Source organism: Balaenoptera musculus, chromosome 6 (assembly GCF_009873245.2).
Source record: "Balaenoptera musculus isolate JJ_BM4_2016_0621 chromosome 6, mBalMus1.pri.v3, whole genome shotgun sequence".
NCBI lineage: Eukaryota > Metazoa > Chordata > Mammalia > Artiodactyla > Balaenopteridae > Balaenoptera > Balaenoptera musculus.
In genome coordinates this window covers 57,824,467-57,851,761 of record NC_045790.1, presented here as the reverse complement: position 1 = coordinate 57,851,761, position 27,295 = coordinate 57,824,467, and the positions used below count along the sequence as shown (strand labels likewise).

Genomic DNA, 27,295 nt, shown 5'->3' with positions numbered 1-27,295 from the left:
GAATGGATAAAGATGTGGCACATATATACAATGGAATATTACTCAGCCATAAAAAGAAATGAAATGGAGTTATTTGTAGTGAGGTGGATGGACCTAGAGACTGTCATACAGAGTGAAGTAAGTCAGAAAGAGAAAAACAAATACCGTATGCTAACACATATATGTGGACTCTAAAAAAAAAAAAAAAAAGTTCTGAAGAACCTAGGGGCAGGACAGGAATAAAGACGCAGACATAGAGAATGGACTTGAGGACACAGGGAGGGGCAGGGTAAGCTGGGACTAAGTGAGACAGTGGCATGGACATATATTCACTACCAAATGTAAAACAGATAGGTAGTGGGAAGCAGCCACATAGCACAGGGGATCAGCTCGGTGCTTTGTGGCCACCTAGAGGGGTGGGAGGGAGACGCAAGAGGGAGGAGATATGGGGATTTATGTATATGTATAGCTGATTCACTTTGTTATACAGCAGAAACTAACACAACATGGTAAAGCAATTAAACTTCAATAAAGATGTTAAAAAATAAACCCCAAAACAAAAATAGACAAAAATCCAAGTCCTATTACATTGGAGTAAAACTCATAGCTGCATGTTATTGGAACCCTGACAAAATCCAGTTATTGTAGCTATGGCCTAAAATTTGGCTAAAAAACTGAAGGAAACTTTACGCTCAAAATTCAAGGACAAGGATTATATATTATTCATTTTTGTATCCCCTGAGCTTAGCAAAGTACCTGGTACATAGTAAGAACTCAGTAAATGTCTGTAGTATAAGATGAACTGAATATAAAGCTAGAAGAGGAAACAAACCTCTAAAGGAATGGGCATTCATGTGTTCGGAAATTTTTTTTAGAGGTAGCCAATATTTTTAGAATTTGTCTTCCATTGCTCTCAGGGATACTTGGAAGAAATGAGCAGCTTTGTTTCACAGAGTTCATTTGTTTATTCTCTAAGGAAAACTATAATCCTCGGTTTGTGGCATCACAATTGTTTGCTGTGGGAATGATTATAGATCAAAACCAAAAAGATTATATCCCTTTTCAAGAGCAAATGAGTAGCAAGAACAGATGAAGTCTTAAGAAAACAGACATGTTCTTTTCATGCAAATATGTTTATGATAAAACTATAGAGAGATAAATACTGAAACTACTAGTCTTTGTGAAACTTGCTGGCAGATTTTTAGCTTTGAGGAAAGATGATTTCCCTGCCCAGAGTTGGCCTGGAGATATGAATACTACAGATCATTTTTCTTTATAGACATAGAGAATAGGAAAAGTGAGTTCTGCAACCAGCATTCTTCTGCTGCTTTAGGTCAGGCACAGGAATGAATGGCTTCCCTATCTGTGCAGAATCCCTGTCAGATAACCTTGATCTCCTGCACTGTCCTACTACTATATTGCCCAAGGGAGGTCCACCAAGGAAGCCAAAGGTTGATTCTCCACCTAGATAGAAGACCATTGCCCATGAGGTTGCTGCCCCTCTGTTCCCATAGGACCTATGCTGCAGTACAGTAATATTATAACCTAATGAAGCATCTCTATTCATGGTTTGATAAATGATGTCCATCTTGATATTGTGTGACTATGCTTGGGAAAAGGGAGATGTGAAGAGCATACCATGTTCCTGCTTCATTTTTTACACTTATTCCTACATTCATTCCAGTAACATTCATCATGCTAGTCACAGGTAAATACCCCAATATTACCTGCTAGTCCCAGGGATACCCCAATAAATATGATACATTCCCTGCCCTGAAAAAGCTCGATTTTAGTGGAAAACACACCAGTAAAACAATAAAGACTGTGATCCCTTGCTATATCATGGATTCAAGCACAGCGAAGAGTAAATCAAACTTGCCACATACACAGTGCCAGCCACCTGTCTCACCTTAATATTGGTCTTTTACTCAAGCGTTCCCCAGACTCTGACACTAGCATTTGCAAACAACTCCACAGAGCCAAGAGCTCCCTCTGTCAGGTGTTTAAACGTGTTGCAAACCAAAGAAGCATAAATCTTCATAAAAATGTAGGGGAGGGGGCTTCCCTGGTGGCGCAGTGGTTGAGAATCTGCCTGCCAATGCAGGGGACATGGGTTCGAGCCCTGGTCTGGGAAGATCCCACGTGCCGCGGAGCAGCTAGGCCCGTGAGCCACAACTGCTGAGCCTGCGTGTCTGGAGCCTGTGCTCCGCAACAAGAGAGGCCGCGACAGTGAGAGGCCCGCGCACCGCGATGAAGAGTGGCCCCCACTTGCCACAACTGGAGAAAGCCCTCGCACAGAAACAAAGACCCAACACAGCCAAAAATAAAATTAATTAATAAAAAAAAAAATCCACTTAAAAAAAAAAATGTAGGGGAGAAAAGCCTAGTGGTCTCCTTGATTCTTGATAATATATCCATTTAATATTCAAATATAAAGTATATCCAGTGAATTGTACACTTTTTTTAAAATGCTGTACTTTAAACACATGAATTCTATCTCAAAATAATGAAGAAAAATATACAAAATATATCACATAAATTTCCTTTTGGCCTAAAACCATCTTATTTCAATAAATAAAAGTCACCTCTTTTATCACAAACCTTGATAGCTACCTAAATGTCTAGTTCTTTTTATAATTTGGGTTCTCATATAGACAGCAAAACTTCTTTGTTCTTTCAAGTTAACCTGACTTTAACATGTATTATTACAGTTTTATTTTGAGAATATTTCTATTTACTTGTGTGTTTTTATTTAGGGAGTCTACCAGAAAACATCAGCTGTTATATATAATGTTAGATGAGAAACTGGCTGAGTGGCTTCAGCCATGTCTGTCTCTTAACCTCCAGGAAAATGTCATCTCTTGAGTAAAACAACAGAGGTAGACTAGATTAGAAGATTTTGAAAATCCTCAAATATAATTCCCAGTGGAAACTTTATGACACTAGATTCAAACTTCTGAAACTTTCGGACAGTGTTTTGTTTTGCTTTTTAAGGTAATGGGAGACTCCTTGAGCTGTGACACGAAGGATCAATATGGAAGGAATAGAAAAGAAACAAAAAGGGAAGTCAATGCCCAGTTGCACAGCAACATCCACCAACTCCAACGCTCAGGCAGAAACTTTTATTCTTTTCATGTCTCAACTGATGACAAGGAGGTCAATTAATTACCTTGTGGGGGGGCGGGGGGAAGGAGACCAAGTTCTTCTACCATCGCGAATGCGGTACCCTAACTGCTCTTAATACAAGGGAGGAAGCATTTCACTGTTCATTAACTATACTCATTACGGTTTCTCAGTCACTTCAGCCATGCCTGCACTCCTGAGTTACAGAACACGGATAGAAGAGATTTGACCTTAGCCTGCAGGGTGGGGGTGGGGCATGACCACAATGAGAAACAAAAAAACCAAAAGGGAAACTTGGCATCAGACCCTCCTCTATATAATATCTACTTTTAATCATGTTTTATACCAATCAGAGAAACAGAATTCTAGGGTTAGGGAGAATCTAAAAAGGTCGTTCAGTGCAATCATCGATCTGATACCAAGCTTCTGCCTCATCAATCCAGCTCTTTAACTTACAGGCCACTTGACATACTGTTCACTTTAGCAGAAACAAAAGTTGGAGCTAAAACAAACAAAACAGTAACAATAAACCCTGAAGTGAATGGAAATACATATACGTAGGCAATGCGTTTGTACACTTTGCCGTCTTGAAATAGGGCAAACTTCTGATTGTGAAGTAACAGCTTCTATCTTTTTAATCATTCAGCAGCTCCTATAAAAAATTAAATTGCAGAAACTTAAAAGATTTTTGCATATATGGAAGAATGTTTTAAAAATCTTAAGGGTAAATGTCACTTTACATCATTTTAATAGACTTATGAAGCTTAATTTACTGTAGTGAACAAGTTTTCCTTTCATCATGGGTTTTATCTAAATGAAGCTGGAATTGAACTGGTGATAGACGAAGAAGAGAACATTTTGCTAGCGTATTTCTTCACTTTTTTTTTTAATCTTCAGGATTTAAGAAGTAAGTAGACTCTTCTGCAGTTTAAAATGTCAAGACAAGAAGCAAATCAATACCTACTGTCTTCTCTGAGAGTTAAGACTGGGTCTTTCTTTATACCTTCCAATCCTTCAAACATTCATTTCTGCTTCCTCTCTTCACTTTATTTGCCTAGTGAATTGGTCAAGATTGGAAGACAAATGCAGTCACTATTATATGGGAAAAGTTACAGGGTCAAGTTGGTCAGTTGATGATTTCTAGTCCAACTTACTGGATATAGCATTCTCTGTTCAACAAGGTTCGAGTTGGAGTGCTAGCTCTGCATTTTCAGGGATAAACGATAACTCTTCATCTTCAAACTTTCTAATTTTTAATAAAATAGAAATAAGAACACAAAGAGGGAGGCTGGTATGAGGTTTCTTATCCAAAGCAAACCAAGTCCTTTTTTGTTGTTGTTGTTCAAAGACTGTCCATGATATTGAAAAGCAAAAATAATATAATTATACCAATCAGAAATATGGGTCAATGTGCCTTATTTTGGATCAGAAAAAACAAGTAGTTTAATAGAAATGACATATAATTTGTTTTATTTTAAGACCATAATGAAAACTGTTGTGGAAGGAAATCAACCATCAGAGGGAACTATTTATTGTGGTCCATATATCACCCCGCCACCAAGCCATGTAGGTTCATTTCCAAGCTCTGCCACTTACTAGCTATGTGACAAGTTGGACAGGGTGTTTAACTTTCCTGTAGTTCAGGTCAGTACCCTCTTCTGTAACATGGGACTACTAATAGTACCTATGTGGAAAGACTGAATGAGTTAATATATGTAATGTATTGTGAAGAGTGATGTAGTAACTGCTACACAAATGTTATCATTATCCTTGAAAGCACTTTTTAGACAGTGAAGCCCTATAGAAAGGCTAGATAATATTATCATAATATTAAAATGTTGTGCAGCTTAATACCATGGAAGAAGGTATAAAGAAATATTCTGCAAAACTGGCAGAGCGGAGGGTTGGGGGACAGGGAGAGGGGGAGAGTGAGAGAGAGGAGGGAGGGGAGGGTGAAGAGAAGAGAGAAGGAAGAATGAACTAACTCAAGGATCTCCGTGAGCCTGTGGCTGGAGTTTGGACGACTGATAAATACCCACCATTAAGGAGACTTACGCAGCAACTGAGAAATAATGCAGTTCTCCTTATGCTGTATACATGAACTTGTCAGTTAAAAGCCAAATACTCCAATTGCCGCATCTGTGATGACTAAAAGACTAATGTTTCCCAAGGCATTGCTAAATCCACAGGTTCATGTTCATGTAATGTCTTAATGCTTTTATCACTCTCCAACATGGTGGTGTGCTCCACAACTGTTGTTGAGAACGACAACCTGTTCAACCACAGTAGAAAAACCATGGCGAATAATAGTGCCACTACCACTTAGAGAAAGAAAGAAAGAGAGAAAGAGAGCGAGAAAGAGAGAGAGAGAGAAAGAAAGGACATCCCTTGCTCCAATCCTTTCCTGCAGCATTGTTAAAATTCTACCCAAAAGCTATACTCAAAAGTGATATAAACCCAAATGCACTTATTTGTTCCCTGGGGTGTTTGCAGCTTTAGGATCAGAGGCAGGAAATCATTCCCATGACTTGAGCATACTTTTGAGATCACCTGGTGCAGACCCCTCAGCATGCTGGCATGGCCTTTCAAGGATGGAATCACCTCTCCCACCTCACCTCTCTGCAGCAGCAGCCTGACATTGCAGTGACCGGTACCGAACACATCGGGGTCCCCCAAATAAGTCAGGCCTCTTCTCACGTCCATGACTCTGCATGTACATCTCCCTCGGCCTGAGGTCTTCCTTTTCTAGCACACTTCAGTGATTTTTCAACTCAGATGCTCTCGGGAAAGCCTCACCTCAGTACTTGCCCCTTCCTAAGCTCCCTCCTCCCAGCACCACCCACTATGTTTTATAATTACTGGTTCCTTTTCTGTTTTTCCTAGGGGACTATGGACTCATCCATGGCAGAGCTTATTTCTTGATCATTTTTTATTTTGCAGTAATGTTTGTCAAATAGACAAAGGCATTCAAACTGCTCCTTTTATAAAGAAGGAAACTGAGATGGGGGAGTTAAACAGCTTGTCTAGTGGCATTCAAATTCATGGCAGAGACAGGGGGACAGGTTCTACTCATCAGTGAAATTGAATCTTTCTGGATACTTAATGTGGATTTAATTTCCAGAAATTCCATTACGTATGAAATGTGAAAAGAACTTTGCAGACATAGCCATGCTCTGTCTTCATCACCGCTCACCTTCTCCTAATTGCTTTCATAGAGCTTCTTTTTGGCGGAAGAAGAAGGGAATATTATAGCAGATAAAATGAGCAGTGAAACAAATTCAGTGCTATTCAGTGACTAATAGGTAGGTCGTGAGTATTAAAGTTCACAACATCGTGGGCCACTTCTGTTTACTGCATGCTTGCTTCGTAAAGAAGCAGAAAGGCAAGAGGCCAGGTGCCTAACATATATTCATCTTCCTAACAACCTTATGAGTAGATACTAATATTCTAATCTTAAATAAGAGAGAGCCAAGGCCACGAGAGGTGCAGTAACTGGTTCAGGGTCAAGCAGCATAGCTACTAATTGGCAGAGTCAAAATATGAACCTTGTTTTCCCTGACTTCAAAGCTCGTTCCCGCTTCTGCTATCGTAACCCTCTAAGTGCACACTTATCACTCTGGCCCTAAAACCCCAACTTCATTTTAAAATCGAAACAAAACTCAAAAAGTGGTCTCTTTTTTAGTTCTTGCTATCATCTCTTTGAAGTTGAAAGCTTGCTTTGGAACTAGAGACACTTCAGGATTAATTGTTTCCTGAGAGCCTTGGGCTCCACATGGGAGCAGGTGGAAAGACAATTTGGACAATGTCCAGTGATGGTTAAGGGCCAATTAGTTATGGCAAACTTGTGTGAGAACAAGGATTGAGAAACAGAAAACTAAAGTTACATGAGATTCCCCCAAGATGCCGCTTTGCCTCCCAGAAGAAAAAATAAAAAGCTCAAGTATAAAAGATATGGAGTTTAACCTTGGCAAGGAAAATGTTTGAGGTTTTTAAAAAGTGGGTCTAAGAACATTAAAGAAGTTCAAATAAAAATAAGCTTTGAAACTTGAGAATTTGATTGCAGTTTGAGTTCTCACAGCCACAGAAGTGCAGAAAGAATAAAAGACTATACACACACACACACACCCTGGTTTTGGATGCAACATTACTTCTAAGGTGAGCTGCTGTGTCTTTGTGTGCTGCTAGATTTGTTTACAAGATGCAGAATGGCAGCCAGCCGGGAATGGACTCTCTGTGCCTTTCTATCTTACTTGATGAGGCCGGCCTTAGCTACGAACAAAGAAAGCATCTTCTCAGACTGCCAGCCGGCAGGCCCATCTTTACTCTAAAAACCGTACTGGGAGTTTAATCAGTAGGTACGTTTGAGTTAAATCTGAGGGGTCTGCATTAAAATGCATTCACTTCTGTACTGTCTAAAGATAATAACAGTCTATTTTCTGAGAGAAACGGGTCTGAAAATAAGGCTTCAACTGCTGATAAATCAGGTGGGGATGAGAAGAGCAGCTCTTTTTACAGAAAGACACTGTTCTGTTCACTACTGTTGTTCCTACTAGCAATTTGGAGCACAACAAAGAGTTTCCATGAACTGTAAATTTAGTTAGAAATCAATCCAGACACACACTTTGGTGAATCATCTGCTGAAGGCCCAGTGGTGAGCTTGTGGCCATGTGGTCAACAGCATACAGAGAAGGCATAACACCTGACCAGGAGAAGCTTATATTCAAACACAGGAAATGAGTAGAATAAAAGAAAGGGCAACCTAGTGCTAATTGCACTGGTTTAAACTAGCAAGTTTTCTTTTTTTCTTCTTTGACTTTTTTTTTTTTTTTTTTAACTGAGTGCAGCAAAGCCCTAGGGGTCTGACCAATGACAGGGATGGGAAGAGGCCAAGGTTTCATTGATTCAAAGACATTTATTTTGTTCACATTTTAACATCTCTGAAATTAATGTGCATCTTAAAATTGATGGCATTTATTTGATGAAATAGTACCTACTCAGACTACTGAGCACTTGTATCAGGGACTCTGCTGAACATTTCATATGTATTAATTTATTTTTAGTTATCTATGAGGTAGGCACTATGATTACTTCCATTTTAGAGATAAAGTAAAATACAGAGAGGTTCAGTTATTTGCTTAAGGTCACACAGCTTGAGCCAAACAGCCTGACTCAAAGGCCTGTGTTCTTAGCCACTGTGCCATACTGCCCACACTGTTAGCTCAATGAGTACAAGGCCCTGAGCGGCATGCAGAGGGGTTTGGACCCAATCTGAAGCAGGCAAACTGCTATGTTCTTAAGAAAGTAGATAATGACTCCCCTACTCTCACCCCCATTGCTACAGTATCAGGATGTTCCACTTTGGAATAGTGAATTCTGCCATTCATCCCCCCTGAAGGAAGGAAGTGGAACTTGGTGTATCTAACCCAGGTATGAAAAGGTTGTTACTACTTTTTATTTCATAAAATCATTTTTTTTCATCTATTACACAAACCACCATAATTTGTTCAAAACTAAAAAAAAAAAAAAATCTCTTGTGACTCGTGTCAAAAAATATTTACAAATGGAGGCTTTTCCCTGGTCAATTCCACTCATCAACTCCGCATAAAAGATGAAAATAGATCTCTGTCAGCCACCACTTTCTTACTTCAGAAAGACAGAGGAGCCACTTTGAAGAAAAATTCAGTGCATCGAAAGCTAGCCAAAAAGTCAGAGGGGTGTGCGTGTGTGTGTGTTTGGTTTCTTGTTTGCATCTCTGTGATGCTCTAATGCATGTCCATTGTCATGAGTTTACACATAAATTATAAATTAGTTGAAAGCAGATATGACAAGTAATTTTGCCTTATGAATGCTTGGAGGTTTATAAAACATGAGCAATGAAGGCTTTCTGCCTATGAATGCACTCTGGCACACATATGTGGCCCGATACATCAAGAGCCTTTTTCTAGGGAAAACAGAAATGTTTTCTTTTGTGGTCATTGCTTTGATGACAGACAATTTGTCCCTCTGTAGAGAAATATAACGTTTACCACTGGGAATGAAGAAACTGTCTATGGAGAAAAGAAATGTGTCCTTAGCATGTCATAGAAAAACTACTGGTTTTCCCAGGGATAATCATGCAACGCAAATTGGTTACTATGACATTTTCACAAAAATTTTTAGTATAAACATTGATCTAGTTGAAGACTTAGGTTTCCGGACTCTATAATCAACACATAGTAAGTAATAAACAGTAAAATATTTTGGTGTCTAGAGCAGGTGAGTTAAGGTACGGTGTTCTTCTAAGAACAAGAAGGCGTGAATTTGTGGCTTGGTTCAGCCACATACTAGGTGTGTGATCTTGAGCAAGTCGCTCCTTTCTCAATCTCTTGTTCCCTACCTCTAAGATGAGAAGGTTAAACTACATGATCTCTGAGGTCTGTTCCAGCTCTAATCATTTAAAAATAGGATCGAAGCAATGTTTTTTAATGTCTCTATATATCTTAGCACTGTCTTGATACATTTCATTATTCATGAGGAAGTAATACATCTTTTTCCTTTACCTGTCTCACCAGTATTGTGAAGATTTTAGCTTATTAGACAAAGGTGCCACATACATGCTGTCATTAAAATGGAAAGACAGAGCACTGTTATCTGGAATGTTTCAGATAAGAGACTCACTATCGACTGTACAGACTGGAGATGTGAGAGCGTTGCCATGAGTACAGGAAGAAACTCTCAGCACATTAGGATGCTAAATGTTGGAGACACATGGGTGCTGAGATTAAAGATAATACACCTCCCACAGATGGCAGCAAAGACACTGGGACCGGACTTTGTGGTGGGAACAAAATAGGTCAAAGGTATCCTTCTGATAGGCCTTCTGTGAACCACAGCTTCTCGCCCTTCTCTGATTGCAACAAAAAAACTGATCTTCAGAGTAGTTGAGTTTTATTTTATTGTATTTATTTAATTGAAGTATTAATTACTTCAATTGTGTTAGTGTTAGTTTTCCTGGTGTACAGCAAAGAATATATATATTCTTTTTCAGATTCCTTTCCATTATAGTTTATTACAAGATACTGGATATAGTAGTAGTTTATATATATATATATATATATATATATATATATATATATGTTTAAGATAATACCACTAAAAAGACCTAGTGATGACAGATTTGAAATTAGATGTTTGATGACTATTCATGTCTATGTAACTGCCATGGCAGGATGGATTGTGGTCCAAAAAGTAATTTTTAAGTCAGCTGTTAGGAACTTGGAAGAAAATTTGCTGTTGTAACTATGTTTAAAAGGGGGATTATTTTCTCAACGTAGAAAATAAAAGGTGTAAAATCTATAATGTGCCTGAAGTACATTGTCCCCCTGACAAAATGCTCCTACCTCCTGTTCTTCCTAGTTATACTCTCAGCACTACCTTTTCTTCAGTACCTTTCCCGGTTCTTCACCTCACTCTGACCTTTACTGAATCCCAACAACATTGCATTAGTACTTAGGATTAGCTTCTAGATGGTCTTCTTAGTATTTTTGCGGGGTGGGGGACAGGGTATATATCTAATTTTGCCTTCTAGACATCCTGGAAATAAAGGTTTCTTATAAGTTTTATATTCCTCTCAGCACTTAGCATGGTGCTTTTCCGCGGCAGTATGGTGGATAATTATTGGTTCCTCCTCCAGCTCAGAAATAACTTTGCTCTTCTCTTCAATCCAAGGAAGGAACCAAGGGATGGGCTGTTAGCAGCTATGTCCTAACATGTGTCTCCACAGCCCAATGAGTCAACTGAAGTTCAGAGTTTGTTCTCTGGCATTTGGAATTTGACTGACAAGAAGAATTCTGTCTCTTTCTTTAGGGGGACTCTATGTAAAAGAAAATATGATCAAAGGATATATTTTCTGTATGTGGGTGGGTGAAACAGAAGAAGCTGGCCTGTACAGGGGAAAGAATAGAGCAGCCCAGAGAAAAACACAAAGATGAGAGTTTCAGAGAGCGTGTTGGAAAATCTCTACAGTCCTCCACTTTCAGATAACAGTTCTTTTTAAAATTTTTTCCTGAAGTATAGTTGGTTTACAATGTTGTGTTACTTTCTGGTGTACAGCAAAGTGATTCAGTTATCTCTCTCTCTCTCTCTCTATCCTTTTTATAGATTCTTTTCCAATATAGATTATTAAAAGATATTGAATACAGTTCCCTGTGCTATACAGTAGGACCTTTTTTGTTTATCTATTTTATTTATAGTAGTGTGTATCTGTTAATCCTAAGCTCCTAATTTAGGCCTCCCTCCTTCCCCTTTGGTAAGCATAAGTTTTCTATGTTTGTTTCTGTTCTGTAAATAAATTCATTTGTAACATTTTTTAGATTCCACATATAAGTGATATCATATGATATTTGTGTTTCTCTGTCTCACTTACTTTAGATAACAGTTCTTGAAGCATACCTGCATGGGTAGCCTTTGGCTCTATATAAATAAATAAATACATTTATAATAGATAATAGATAAAACAAACGACCCTTTACTTTCCATGAAGCAAACTCTAGGGGCTGTAGTTACTTACAGTCAATCTAATATAAATAGGATTCATGTATATGATGTTGATAATGGTAATGCTGACTGCGATGCCTGTCAAATGCGTCTCATACACAGATGTATTTGCCATCTTAGCAAATGGTGAAATGAAGGTCGGAGGGTCATGTGTGTGTGTGTGTGTGTGTGTGTGTGAGAGAGAGAGAGATTGGAAGGTGACACACACACACAATATTATTCAACCTTAAAGAAAATTCAGCCATTTGTAACAACATGGATGGACTTTTGAGGGCATGGGCATCATGCTAAATGTAATAAGCCAGATAGACAAATACTGTATGACCTCACTTACGTGGAATCTGAAAAAAATTTTTTTTAGAAAAAGAGAACAGATTGGTGGTTGGCAGAGGCATAGGGTGGAGGATGGCAGAAATGAGTGAAGGTGGTCAAAAGGTATAAGCTTCCGTTTTACAATTGACCCTTGAACAATGCAGGAGTTAATACAATGTGTAATTTGTAGTTGGCATTTACTATTGAAAAATATCCATGTATAAGTGGACTCGTGCAGTTCAAATCCATGTTGTTCAAGGGTTAACTGTATAAGATAAGTCCTGGGGATGTAATATACAACATGGTGACTATAGTTAACAATAATGTATATTTGAAAGTTGCTAAGAGTAGATCTTAAGAGGTCTCATCACAAGAAAAAAAAAATTGTAGCTATATGAGGTGATAGATTGTAACTAAATTTATTGTGGTAATCATTTTGCAATATACACATATATCAAATCATTATATCGTATGACTTAAACTAATACAATGTTAAATTTCAATTATGTCTCAGTAAAACTGGGGAAAAAGAAATAAAATGGACATTTCTAATTGACATGGCTGAACTATTGAACCAGCATTTCTGAAGTTCGGACCAGGAATCTGGATTTTAATTAGGCTTCCAAATGATCCATATATAGGTATTGGCTAAGAGTTTATTTGGCAAGACCTACACAACTATTCTGAATCAGTCTAAACATTCACTGGCCTGATGTACTGACTTTGACAGTGATACCAAATTTAAGGAGGACTTTGTTCCCTGCATTCTAGATGCCATCCTCAAATTCTGGACTTAAATTCTAGTAGGACTTGGCAGTCGCATTGCAGAAAATAAAAGCCTAAAGTAATTGTAGAGACCTTCAAGATGCAGTTATACTAATTTCTCAGGTTCCTTCTTCCAGCTGTCATTGAATCCGATGTCTGAGTCCAATTTTCTTTACAGTAAAGGAAGTCTCTCACATGATCTAATAATACTGTGCTACAATTTAAACCTACTTCCTCCTATCCTGACCTCAGGATCAGTGCAAACAGGTTTCATGCCTTTAACTTCTGCTTTAGTCTTAGAATCAGAGTAACAAATTTAGCTTTACCCATCTTGAGAGGTCTGAGTAAACATTAATCCATAGTGATTATGCCAAAATAATTACATGTTTGAAAGTAATGACTTGTGTTTTCTCCATTTTCTTCACTGAAAACCAATGAAAAATCTATTCAAATTTATATGGAGATAACATGCAAAAAAAAAATGTTTTTTTCAATGTGTTGCTCATGGCCTAAAATATTATGTAGAGGTCTTTATCATATTATCACAGAGGAATACATCACTTAAATATCCCCTTCATGGCTGTTAAGGCACCGTAGAGTCAATTCATGCCCAGAGAGCTTTAATCACAGATCATCGTTGTGATAAACGGTAGTCAGTGTGGGCTATCATGTCAACGGCTACTGGGGGAGTTCTTAACGGGAGTGCTGCCAGCATGCAGTTCGTAACTACTTTCAAGGAGCACTTCTAATCTAATGGCTAAATGAGTATCATTAGAGTGTCTTTGCATGTAGCATTTCTGGAGAAATTCCATATTTAAAGGAGGCCAGTTATTGTAGTCAACGCATACAACTGAGATTGCTTGAATGATGCAAATACTGTCAATGGTATTGACAATTAATAGCTTATTAACACGTTGAGCTATCAATTTTATTTTTTTTGTGACCCATCATATCGCACATAGCGAAACACTAAGCATAACAATAACAACACTCATGATAACAATAAAGAGGAGGTTGGAGGAGTGAAAGATTCTGGTTGCTGAAAACTAACACTTAACTAAGAGTTTTTATGTTGCCCCAAATGGCGTTCATCATATGCCTTGTTTTCTTTTTAAAACTCAATTTTCAGCCTCAAGCCTCAAACCAGAAACTACAGAAACTATTTTAAAGAATACTGCATAATTTAAAAAGAGCCTTTATGACTAAGAGGAAGAACAGGAAAGAAATAAGAAGCAGCCCATTTAGAAAATAAGACAATTCACAATCCAATGTGTTTCCTAAAATTGAAAATGTTCTCCTAAATGCTTAGAACAGAATAAAGGAAAATGTAACTCAACCAATGAGCAAATAAATACAATCTCCTTTGCGTTCTATCAAATATTTGACAAAGATGCTGGAGTGTGTAAATTGCATAAAAGGTTACCAGCTCTTGAAGGTGAGGGTACATGGGGCTACAGATAAGTTTTGCTTAGCCAGCGCAATAATTTAAATAATCAAAATTTGAATGTTTAAAGACTTTAGAAAGTCCATGCAAATATCCAGACTGCCGAAGGCACCACTGCGCTACGTTCTCTTACACGGAGCTTCTTCACATAGTTGATATCCCTCTAGCCACTTGAGGTTAGGGCTCCTCTTACGGTTTTCTAACCGAATATGACAGGGCAAAATGTTAGAGCTGCTAGGGACTGAGAGATATCTAGTCCATCAGCCTCATTTCAGGTTGGTAAAACAGAAACCAAAGGATGTAACAAGGACTGTGTTTTAAGACTCCCATTAAGTAAATCAGAAACTCTTTATGGTAGAATTTGAACTGTTCCAAACAGTTTTGTTATTTGACACAATTAGAAGATTTTAGTTGGACATGTTAATCTTACGCTAAGTTAAACTTGATCTAAAAGATAAATGATCATTTAGTTATAAATAATCCATGCACTGGTTTCACTATGGGTCCCTGTTGCTGAGGAATACCATACCAAGATCCAGTTTTACAACTTTCTGCTTGATAAATGCCACAATATCCAAATACCCAGACATAAACAACAATTTTTTATTCATTTTCATCAAGGATTCACACACAACCTTTAGGCATTCTGAAAGTTTAAGATACCATTAAGTTCACCATTGCTTCAAAAATAGGCAGCTTTCTGCGAACATATTACTATCTTAATATTAGCCCTAATATTATTTTAGACTGAATGGCAAAATCATGTGTAGGTACTTAATAATTACAGCTTTTAGGCCATGTAAAACTGAAAAAGAGTACTGGGAAATCTGCTTATTCCGTGTGATTTCTTTTTCAGTGAGCCTTCTGACCATAAATCAGTGTATTTGGCACCCTTTTGGTATACTGGGAAGCTTATACATTCAGTATAGTCTATGAACTTGAAATCAGGAAACATAAATCAACCTCATTAAGTAATACCAAACGCATATAAATAAATTCAACACCTTTCAAAGTACAACTACTACATTAATTATACAGATACTTTTAAGTTGGCTATTTGTTATAAACTTTTATGTCAGATGCTGAGTCATATTTAAATGAAAAAGAACTGTTGAAGTTAGTTTTTAAGAATATGGTCAAAAAGAAGAGGGGGGCAATTCCTGAAAATACTGTCAAGTATAAACAGACTCAGTTACCTCATATTCCTGGGAGAACTTCAAGTTGTCATTTGCTTTTAACCTTTCAATGTGATCTGCGAGTTCCAAGATAGGTATTGGAGGATGGCTAGCCATACCTATTAAAAGGAAAGAATAAAGACATTTGAAAACGAATGAAAATGACGCTAACTATTCCAAAATATAGAGAATACTATAGTTAGAAATGGCCTGAGAATATGTGAGTAGTAAAGATGTTTAATATGAGGAAGCAGGCAGATAGTTTGGTTACTCAAAGCAGGACATGCTCTGGAAGGATGAATTTTGTAGCCAAATGAAAAGCTACCAAGCATAATCCCCAAACTAACACTCCTAGTGTGAAAGAAAGCGTTATTGTGCTATGAATCAATGCAGTGAGCTCGTGGAGAAAACTGACAGTCAGGCTTGATGTCAACTTCTGCTTTGAGTAATGACTGTTATGTCATTTCAAACTCCTTCTCCTGCACTGTGTGAAATGGAAACTGTGTGGAATTAAATGGTGTAAAGTGAACTAAGAAAACAGATACTGAGAAAGCCCTAAAAGGAAAAGCGTAATAGCTTGATAGGAAACATAAAGTGACTTATGCGTAATCAAGGAAAACTAACTTGAAGAATGAAGGTTACCAGGGTAACCGGAATCATCTGAACCTGCAAAGGAAATGATGGTGTAAATAAAATAAAACAGAATGAATTTGTTTAAAAATAAAAATGAAATGGATAGTCTGATATACTTTTTAAAAAGCCTAATAAAAATGCTGCAGGTTTTTACAGGATCCACTATACATTGTGACTAGATTAAGATCGCTTTAATATTTCACAAACCTGTAGGTGACTGACATTCACATGCATATATGGACACAAAGAAGGACATGCACCACAGCTCATAGACAATAATCACTGATGACAAAATCAGACACCAAACTGAGTTTCAAAAATGTTTTCACTCGTAGCAGATTGTAGAGATTGGGTTGCAGCCTTCTCCTGGACATTTATTGATGGCCAGACTGACAGCTTTGTGGTATTTTGCCCCAAGCCCCCATTATTTAACCCCCAGCAAACCTACAATCCACTTCAGGTGTAAACATCTTTGTCCACTAATGGGAAATGAATGCAGGAAAGGGAGCAAATGGTGAAAGGATGAAGAGGAAAAAGAAGGTAGAAAAAGAAAGAAAGCAATGACAGTGGGTGATACATCTTAGTTCAGTCTGCCAGCTGAAGGTATGTTAGATTCATAGATTCTGTTAAAAATAATCCACCAATTTTGCTGATTCCTGTGTCTTTCCAATGGTTTCTCACTTTTCATGTGATTTACATTTTACTTCTTCTGATTAATTTTTCAAGAGCACCATGAGAGAGCATTGCTACCTCATGTCTTACAGATGCAAATTCCAGCTGACTAGAAAAACGTGAACTAGCATGCCCCCAGGGAAGCCTCTGACACAGAAAAAGAATGAGGGAGGGGCTCACACTGGAAGCCATGTTGACATTCTGCCATCCCGGGGACTCTTTGGAGGGTGTCAGGCTGTGGTATGGTGACCACTAAGTCAACACAATGTGTAATTACTTTATGGGTATTTTAGATATTGTGCTGTTATTGAAAGCCACCCAGTGAGTTCCTTTGTCTCAAATGCTGAATTATCAATGGTTTGGTAAGTTAGGTAAAAAACTATTTTGCTTCTTCCAATCATTTTAGCACTGTGCTGTGATAGGTGGTACTTTAGTGTTCATGGCTGTGAAAGTCTGCTTTCAGTCAGCTAAAATCTTAATGGAAGAGCCAATAAAAATGAGTCGGCTTGGAAGTAGAAACTGTTTGTTGCTGATATAATTATGCATTTGGACCTAAATGTTGGAACCCATTTCTGAAACTTTTCCCTATAGATGGTAGAATTGAACTCATTTACATTTTGTGGAAGGAAAGGGTGGGTGACGGTGGTCTAATAACTAAAGTGATCTTATCCAGATGAGGCGCCCCCAATGACAAGAGTGGAAATGCAAAGGCACAAGAGACTCTAGGCTTATCTGGAAATGGAATGATGTGGACATCCATTACAGTGCTTTAACAGAGAAAATAATAGAGACAAAGATGTTTAGACCTTTTCGAGCGAATCGTGGGAGAGAGTTATTATCATATATGGACTGAGTGGTGGTTTGGCTAGAGAGGGAGGACACAGAGCCAATCAGGGAGGCGTAGGGGATTGAATTACTGCTCAAAGCTGCAAAAAGTAAAGCCAGTGGGAGATGGGAAAAGTATTAGTATAACAGCAGTAGAAGACCATCATCATCAACCAAAGACGCGATCAGCATATTTACTTCTGGCATGCACTGGCACGTGGTCTGGGAGTATTACTTTGGAAGCTAATTACAGAGAAATCCAAGCAAACCTGCACTGATCCATTACATTCTAATTCAGGGTATGTATATATCACATGCAATGATATCCTGGCGTTCAAGAATCATTATTTAAGACTTGACAGTATTGCACTCAAGTTCTAGGACAAGTAAAAATGGCAGAACGGATGTTTCACAGAAAGGGGAGGAAAGCTTTGTGGGAATCTGATGGTTCAGGAGAAGAAATCATGGACTAGTATACTGAATGTGAGTTCTACTTCTAGGTCTGCCATCTACGAATAGGGACAAACTTCTTGTTATCAAGCACCTCAATTTCTTCATCTGTGAAATAAAAATGTGGGGCTAGATAAATTCTGGAGTCACTTCCTTCTTTATAACTCATTTCTTCCTCAAGTAGATAGGATGTCTGAGCAGAGAAGGGTCTTGTGGATGTAGTTCATATGTAAAGGTTCTAAAAGTAACTATCTTTTCTTTGAGGGGTGGGGAGCATTTACATTCTACAAAACAGAAAATATATGCAGTTGAATTGTCAACTTTTTGAATTAAGTTTAATACAATTTTCTTTAGCTAACCAAATTATGATCTTATATCATGTATTCAAAACGAATAAATGTCAACATAAAAATTATGCTGAAGAATAAACGTGGGGTGAAACTCCTCTAACATGAAACTCTTATTTATTTACTTATTCCTTTTCATTATTTTATTTTATTTTATTTTTTATTGAAGTGTAGTTGATTTACAGTGTTCTGTTAGTTTCTGGTATATAGCAAAATGATTCAGTTATACTTATACATATTCTTTTTCATATTATTTTCCATTATGGTTTATTACAAGATATTGAATATAATTCCCTGTGCTATACAGTAGAACCTTGTTGTTTACTTATTTTATATACAGCAGTTTGTGTCTGCTAATCCCAAACTCCTAATTTACCCCTCCCGCCATCTTTTTTCCCCTTTGGTAACCTTAAGTTTGTTTTCTATGTCTGTGAGTCTACTTCTGTTTTGTAAAGAAGTTAATTTGTATCATATTTTAGATTCCACATATAAGTGATATGATAGTTGTCTTTCTCTGTCTGCTGACTTCACTCAGTATGATAATCTCTAGGTCCATCCATGTTGCTGCAAATGGCATTATTTCATTCTTTTTTATGGCTGAGTAGTATTCTATTGAATATATATACAACATTTTCTTTATCCATTCAACTTCTGATGGACATTTAGATTGCTTCCGTGTCTTGGCTATTGTAAATAGTGCTGCAGTGAACACTGGGGTGCATGTGTCTTTTCAAATTAGAGTTTCCTCTGGATATATGCCCAGGAGTGGCATTCCTGGATCATAGGGTAACTCTATTTTTAGTTTTTTTTAAGGAACCTCCATACTCTTATCCATAGTGGCTGCACCAATTTACATTCCCACCAACAGTGTGGGAGGATTCCCTTTTCTCCACATCTTCTCCAGCATTTATTATTTAACATGAAACTCTAGGTCGTATCAGAAAATAATAACCAAGGGTCTGTTGCAAAATAGTGTTATACAATTCTCCCCAAACTGCTCCATTGTCCAACCTGGAAAAAAATTTTTACAGTATATAATCAAGCATGTTAGAATCTGAATGAAAAAGCAGACACTAAGAAAACTATGAATTTGACCTCACTGTGGTATATTTTCAATCTTTTGTCTGGCAACCTGGCTGTTGCTCACAGTCTGTGAATCCACGTTTTATTAGAACAGTGTTTTCACATTAGCACAATTTGAGGTGTTTTAAAATTCCTTCCTTCCAGGCTGCACACCTGACCAATTAACTCAGAATAGCTGGGTAGGGGAGCCAGACATTGATATTTTTAAAGTTCCCCGGTAATGAGTCTCAGTCCTTTGGGAATTTTTGATGAGGGCAGGGGGCTGTAACTTTACTTTTTTCGTGCAAGAATCAGAGTTTATGAGAATGAGATCAGCTTTCTCCTGGTGATAGCCTTGAATCTGCTCTAAGTCTCCATTAGCAAGCTTTAGTGCTTTAGCTATTATTAACAAGAACTTGAAGGGCAGCTCACAGCTGATGAGGACTTGCCAGGGTCACGACCTCATCAGTTCAAAGCTACAAATGCACGACATAAATGCATTTTAAAGGCACACGTTACATCTGAGCAGAGTTTTCATTCTGAAGCTATGATACGACAATATACACTGTCAACCTGAAAAATGACAGATGTAGTCACTGAAATCTGCCTTAGGTTGGAGGAAAAAACATGACGGCTACTTTTAACAGGGTAAATATTTGTGACAGTAACTGCGTGGTGGCTTCCTTATAAGATGTAAAACTTTAAAATCGTGGCATTGTAAGCTGAGAGGTGCCTTAGAGGTTACTTAGTCCAGCATTTTCATTTTATACAAGAGGGCTCTGAGGTCTAGAAAAGTTAAGTGACCTGTATATTTTAGCCCATCTAGTCAATAACAAAATCTTAAGTGGTTTTGGCATCTTTACTGTTTTATTTCTAGAATGGAAGTTACAATCTCCTCAAGCAGGGGTCAAGGTTTCCAGTGGCTCAATTGGCCAGGTCGGTTAGGTAAATGATTAAAGATAACCAGGTACTGAACAGTAAACACTTTCACAAGTAATGCACTCCTCCCCATTTCTGTGCAACAAGGAGCCTTTTTTTTTTTTTTTTATAAGTTTATTTATTTATTTTTAGCTGTGTTGGGTCTTCGTTTCTGTGCGAGGGCTTTCTCCAGTTGCGGCGAGCGGGGGCCACTCTTCATTGCCGTGCGCGGGCCTCTCACTATCGCGGCCTCTCTTGTTGCGGAGCACAGGCTCCAGACGTGCAGGCTCAGTAGTTGTGGCTCACAGGCCCAGTTGCTCCGCGGCATGTGGGATCTTCCCAGACCAGGGCTCGAACCCGTGTCCCCTGCATTGGCAGGCAGATTCTCAACCACTGCGCCACCAGGGAAGCCCAACAAGGAGCCTTTTGTGCAGCAAGCTGTCTTTCATTTCTCTACTTTCAGTGGAGTCTCAGGAAAGAGAAATATTTCTCTCTTTTTTTAAAAAAGTAATAATAATAAGCTTTAGATGAATGGCAACTGAACTCTGTCTCAATGTCAGGGCCATCCTTAGGGCTGGTGTAGACTGTGGAGAACTTCTAGCAGGGTGCAAAGCTCTAGCAGATATCTTCCAGGTAGTACTACAGAGCCAAGAGGGTGAGGCTTCTCAGGCTCTCAACAGCAACTGAAAACCCAAATAATGATGTGACTTTCCTCTGTTTTCACTACTGACTCAAAATTTTGTTGAGATCCAGTAGGGGTCAAAGAAAAGACCTTTGGAGGCCACATTTGGCTAACAAGATTGTGATCTCTGTTTTAGAAGAGCAAAATGTTCCTTTGGTGTGTGAATTAAAATCAAAGAAGGTTGAGAGTGACAGGCAGCATGTTTGTGTCCACAGGCACTGGGAGAGACACGGGTGGGGTGGGGGGAATGGGACAGTGTATACTTCTCGCATGGTTCACTCTCTGTGGGTTCACCTATCCTCCCCTCCCCTCTCGCATTAATTCCACCAGTAAGGAAAATGAAGCTCAGAGGGGTGAAAGGACTTGATCAAGGTCATCATTATCAGTAAAACTATGGCTATATGGGGAATTTGATCCCAGACCTTGTCAATTCTCATTTAGAGAACTTCGCATTATGCCATGCTGTCTCTGAAATCATTGAACACCCCTGGGAGAGTGGTGCCATGCACATAAATATGGGCTTATGAAACTGTTCGGGCTATTTATTCAGTACCAAAGGAACATAAACTACCCTCGGTTTGAGAAAATGTGTCAATAACATACTAGCTTCATTTAGAAGGTATGCCTGTGTGAGTGGTGGGGAACAGGTAAAGGGCACTTATACACACCTGCATTTTTTACTTACTTCTTACCAAGACTTTGTGAGCTTCCATGAAAATATTTTGCATGTATACCTTTAGTTCATGTTAAAAACTGTAGTGCTATTCAGCAGCAATTTTTTTTTTTTTTAAAACCCTAATTTACTATGTTTTTGCTTTTCAAATGTTCTATTTTACTCGGTCAGTAATCTAACCAACAGTAAGTTTCAAATGACTTTTTTATCTATAGAGAAATGTTTATCAAATACTTGCCATATTTTTTAACCTTGCATTAAATGCCAACAGGCACTTTACAACTTTATAACAGTTTTGTTAAGTGGAGGTTTTGAGGTCACTAAGAGTGGTGGAACATCTTTTAGATGATTTTTCCTGATAATATTTATGTGTGATATTGCAGTAATACTCTCTTCATGGTTTTCCTTTCCAACAAATTGTGATAAAGGCTGAAGAACAGGTTGTGGTCATGGAACAGGGAGAAGTTAATTTGTTCATCAAATCAGAAGTATACCTACCTGACTTAATAAATCATAGCAACTTAGTTTATAAAATATTTTTCAGCTTTTAACATAATATGTACTACTTAGCCTAACCTGAATAACTACAGATAACTCTATGTTTACAATGTGCCTCACAAATGAATGGTAAATTAAAGACAAAGGACAAGATTGATTTGTAAGGTATAATTGCTTGTTGGTACAACAGTGACAGTCTGACTTAATCCATGACTAGGATCATCATAAGGGAAAGTGCTTTTTCAGGTAAGCACTATATGGCATAATTAAAAATCATTTTTATGTGGGATTTCTCAAACTGAAGAATTGGAACAAACTATGTTTCTTTATATCAGAAATATACCATTTATATACCATAGATTCAATGAACCAATGTTTCTGAAATATAAGATAAAAAGAATACATCAGGTGTTCTTAATCTAGATCGTATGCCTTAGTTTCCTACAATACAAAATATGAATATAAGGAGATACATATAAAGATGGATCTTGTTAGCCCTGATCCATTTAACACCACTAATGCATCGGAAGAGATGTCTCAAGAGCTTTCAAAACCACTCAGTTGCTGTGCAGACATTTCTGCTGCTGATACTGCTATTTCTGATACGTTAACTTTTTATGAGTTTGTTTTTGTTTTTCACAGCCCATCAATCTCCTACCATCCATGTATGCTTTAGGGCAAAACATATTAAGGTCATCCACAAAATGAAAATGAGGCTTTTATGTTGTAACATCTGAGCATCTATTTTTAAATCTCTTTTCCTAAAAGGTGCAAGTACAAACAGTAGAGTTTGGGGTTTTTTTTAATAAATTTATTTATTTTGGGCTGTGTTGGGTCTTTGTTGCTGCGTGCGGGCTTTCTCTAGTTGCAGTGAGCGGGGGCTACTCTTCATTGCGGTGCACGGGCTTCTCATTGCAGTGGCTTCCCTTGTTGTGGAGCATGGGCTCTAGGCACGCGAGCTTCAGTAGTTGTGGCATGTGGGCTCAGTAGTTGTGGCTTGCAGGCTCTAGAGCACAGGCTCAGTAGTTGTGGCACACGGGCTTAGTTGCTCTGCGGCATGTGGGATCTTCCCGGACCAGGGCTTGAATCCGTGTCCCCTGCATTGGCAGGCGGATTCTTAACCACTGTGCCACCAGGGAAGCCCCTAACGGTAGAGTTTTGTTTTTGTTTGAAAAAAAAAATTTTTTTTTTTGGTGGGGGACGGGAGGATTCTGAGGAAGGGGTACAGATACTGGGAGAAAGAATTTTGCAGGAAAAGAAAATTCTAAAAACTTTGGACCAACCAGAGTGGGTTGGTCCTTGGGGAGAAGTTTGCAGGCACCAAGAAAGGTGGTGACTAGTGTACCATATGATGCGATTAGTTATATGTTCCTTTACACCTTTTTTTACACTAGAAAAAAAGCTTATTTCTTTAAGATGCTGAACTTCTAAATTTGCTTTGTTGGAAAAAGTAGAAATCGGAACACATATCAGTCATTTCTTTGGTTTTCTGATAAATCACCATCTTTTGACAGTATTATATTTATCTTAGGCATTTTGTGCAATTCTAGAGGCCACTGCCCAGAGGGGCTACTCGGTACGTGAAAGCTTTTTACAATACTTCAAAAATATTTGTAATTGTCAGTCTCTATCAAAATGGTAAATGTGCCTACCCTAGGACTCTGCCATCACATTTCCAGGTGTCTATCATTCAGAAATAACAACAAGATGTGAAAAGATCTGGGCTCAGTACTGCTCATTACAGTATTATTTGTAAAAGCAAAATACAGGAAATAACTTAGCATCCATTAATGAGGATTGAGCTAATATATTTTGTGACATCTGTAGAACAGAATAGCGTCAGTACTCTCACCTGTTAAAAAGGAGGTAAAACCTAATACAGTAACTTGGAAACAGGTCTATTTTTATGTAGTTAAATGTTAAAACAGGAAATTTCATGTATATGCATCTGTCTATATACCTGCTATGTATTTTATCATTTAAAGAACTGTATATACATATTAAAAATTCTGGAAGGATATGCATGGAGCTCTATATGATAGATATTTCTGGAGGGTCAAATTGGAGTAGTTATAGGAAATCGTTTACTTTTTATTTTAAATATTCAAAAGAAGAAAAATAAGTGGTGAGATGAAGAGTAATTTTTCTTTTCTAAAAGTGTTTTTTTTGCCTTTTACAACTTATGAAACTTTTCAAACACCACAAAATGTAAATAATGCACAACTGTATAGCCATAACCTACGTGTAACAATTGTTAACAAGCTTATTTTCTATTTAAAAAATTTTCCTCAATAAACATAATTAAGAAATGTTGATGGGGGGGATTATAAAATGACTTGGAAATTTTTTTTAACAGAAAAAAAGAAAAGCTTTCCTCTCAACAAAAAGAGTTCACTTTTGTTTAACATGTAACTCATCTCTCAGCCATCCTAACACATACCCAGTTCCCACTGTCTACAAAGATGTGTCAGGCTTAATAGAAGTTTCACTAAAAGCATCTTTTATAAGTGAATATTTTCTTCCCTTCCTCCACAGATCTTAAAGGCTTGTAAAAACTTTTTGAGCAGTTAAGAATTCTAGAAAATTCTTCTACTACATCTCCTCTCTCATTTACTCATTTAGTCCATTTTATTCCATTACCCACTTGAGGTGATAAGTCTCACCTTAGCTAAATGATCCCTTCTTATGATCCCTTCTACACCTAGCTCTCAATTTTACATTGCTAAGTCACTGGTGACACAGCAATGCTACTTCAACTGACACATTCCACACCAGTTCTGACTGTCCCCACACACCAGTAATTGATGACTCAATGTTGTAAACCATACTCTCCTAAGAGATTAGGTAGTTCAGGTTCTTGCAGATACAACCTGGCTGTATACTGCCATCTGAACAGACAGATAAATATATTCGTGGAAAATACCTACAAGCATAGGTACCAGCTTTTAATTGGGAAAGCATGAGCCTTCCTCGTCCTGTTCAGTTGCTTGAATACAGCGTTTCACAAACAGAGGGACTTGATTATCACCCCAAATTTGGGAAGTGTGCTAAAGCAATGTTTCTCTCCACACCCCACAGCCTCACAAAGATGGTTATTGGGAAAAGAACAGATTTCTCCGTCTTGACTTTGTGCCTTAGCTGAGCGGCAAGGGACAAAATTCTGACCTTTTCCTTTCCCTGACCCAGAGACAGATGTGTTTGTGGTACTGCAATTAAGGAAAGAATTCTTTGAAGTACTTAATGTCAGAATACTGTATTTATATGAAATTTAAAATGTATGTTTCAGTATCTTTTAAATATGAAGCAGAATTTGGGGAAAAAAAGTCTGACTCTTTAAACCTAGACTCTCCAACAAGAATAAGTAACTTAAAATGTAAATAGATTTTTCATTCACAAGGTGAATATTTTTAAAGGAAAGTAGAACTAAGAATCAGTGAACTAAGCAATATGTTTCCTTTACCGTCTGAAAGACCTACTGAATTTCAAGTGATAATGTTAGTTTGACATTTTGTCATCTACAACAGACCCATCAGAAGTGGAAATCAATTTGCTTTCATGAACCAGTTCTGTGCTAGGGGCTGGTTATATAAATCACAGGTTTCTGATTTCATTGAAAATCCTGGATTGTTAATTCCCTACTTATGCATGCCATTAAGAAACACTGTCAAATTTTATAATGTTTGTGGATAATTATATACCCAAAGGTATGATGTATATAAAAGCACATTTCAAAAAGTGAAGGGCGAATGGTTTAAAATCCAAAAAAATAAGTAAAAATTACAATTGTTTCCTGTGCAACGCCTAAGAAAGGTGCTTTAGAATAAAAGGATCATTTTATTTCATCATCCAGGAAAGCCCTTGGCTATTTGTGAATCAGGGAGGAAGAAATAGCACAACACATTTACTTGGTTAACAATCCCAACTTCTGCTCTCATCCCGTTGGCAAGTAATTGAGGAAATTCATAGCCACTGGCTGGAATCCATACTGGCTGAAGAAAACTGTAACGTTTCTATGAATTTCACATTGACAGCTAGGTACAATTTTCTGTGTACACTGGTCAAATTTTCAGGACAGCAGGCCACATCACAGAGCTTGGGAGGCAAGTAGACTATTTCAACAAATCAGGCTTAAGCAGACTGCTTACCTGAGTACAACATAATGCTGCCTCAGTGAACAGATGTGCTCGGATCTTGGGACAATTTCTCCTGTTCTATGCTCTTCCTCTACTAAATCACCTCTGTCCTGTTTACTGTTTTCCTACTTTATTCTACTATCCATTTGAGGTGATAAGTCTGATATTAGTTAAATGATACCTTCTTATATACCTAGGTCCCCGTTTTAATTTGGTAAAGCCATGGGTGATATAAGCAATGTCACTTCAATTGTAACCTTCATTCTTCTTTCCAGTGACTTATATGGAATTTAGCAGGTTCTCTCTATAAATGGATCTCATATTCCCACATACATTGGGGAAATTAGATTCTTTATAGAATTCTTGAACATGGAGGTGTCTTGGTTAAAGGCATTTATATTTCCCTACTTGCAGCCACCAGCACTCTGCTAATAATCCTTTCTACACAATTGCCATTCATGTGTTTATGCCTGGAAACATTCTCTGATGGCGCTGGGGGTGGTGAGGGATAGCACTCCCACTGGTTCTCTTCTTTTTTTTTTTTTTTTTTAAATTAATTAATTAATTAATTTATTTATTTATGGCTGTGTTGGGTCTTCGTTTCTGTGCGAGGGCTTTCTCTAGTTGCGGCAAGTGGGGGCCACTCTTCATCGCGGTGCGCGGGCCTCTCACCATCGCGGCCTCTCTTGTTGTGGAGCACAGGCTCCAGACGTGCAGGCTCAGCAGTTGTGGCTCATGGGCCCAGTCGCTCCGCGGCATGTGGGATCCTCCCAGACCAGGGCTCGAACCCGTGTCCCCTGCATTGGCAGGCAGACTCTCAACCACTGCGCCACCAGGGAAGCCCACTGGCTCTCTTCTTTTGGGGCTACTGTCATCATTATACTCAGCCTTTTAAATAAATTCCCATACGGGAGATTTTTGGCCATGTGAAAATTTTCTTTTACTTTTTATGCTGATGAAGGTATATCTTTTGCTTTTTAAAGAACAAACCTCATTTGAGATAGAATTTTAAAAAACAACCCACTTCTATGATGACTTGTATAGCCACATTAAAAAATGCCAGGCATTT

The 27,295-nt window shown here is 38.0% G+C and overlaps 1 protein-coding gene across 36 annotated transcripts in view; it reads right to left on the bottom strand.

Annotated features, from left to right (window-relative positions):
• Positions 1 to 27,295, bottom strand: part of PTPRD (protein tyrosine phosphatase receptor type D) — a 2,174,486-nt gene that overhangs the window by 94,218 nt on the left and 2,052,973 nt on the right. For all 36 annotated transcript variants that reach the window (XM_036854271.1, XM_036854269.1, XM_036854273.1 and 33 more), the window contains one exon: positions 15,355 to 15,452. In XM_036854271.1, the coding sequence (XP_036710166.1) occupies positions 15,355 to 15,452 (98 nt within the window). The remainder of the gene's footprint in view (positions 1 to 15,354; positions 15,453 to 27,295) is intronic.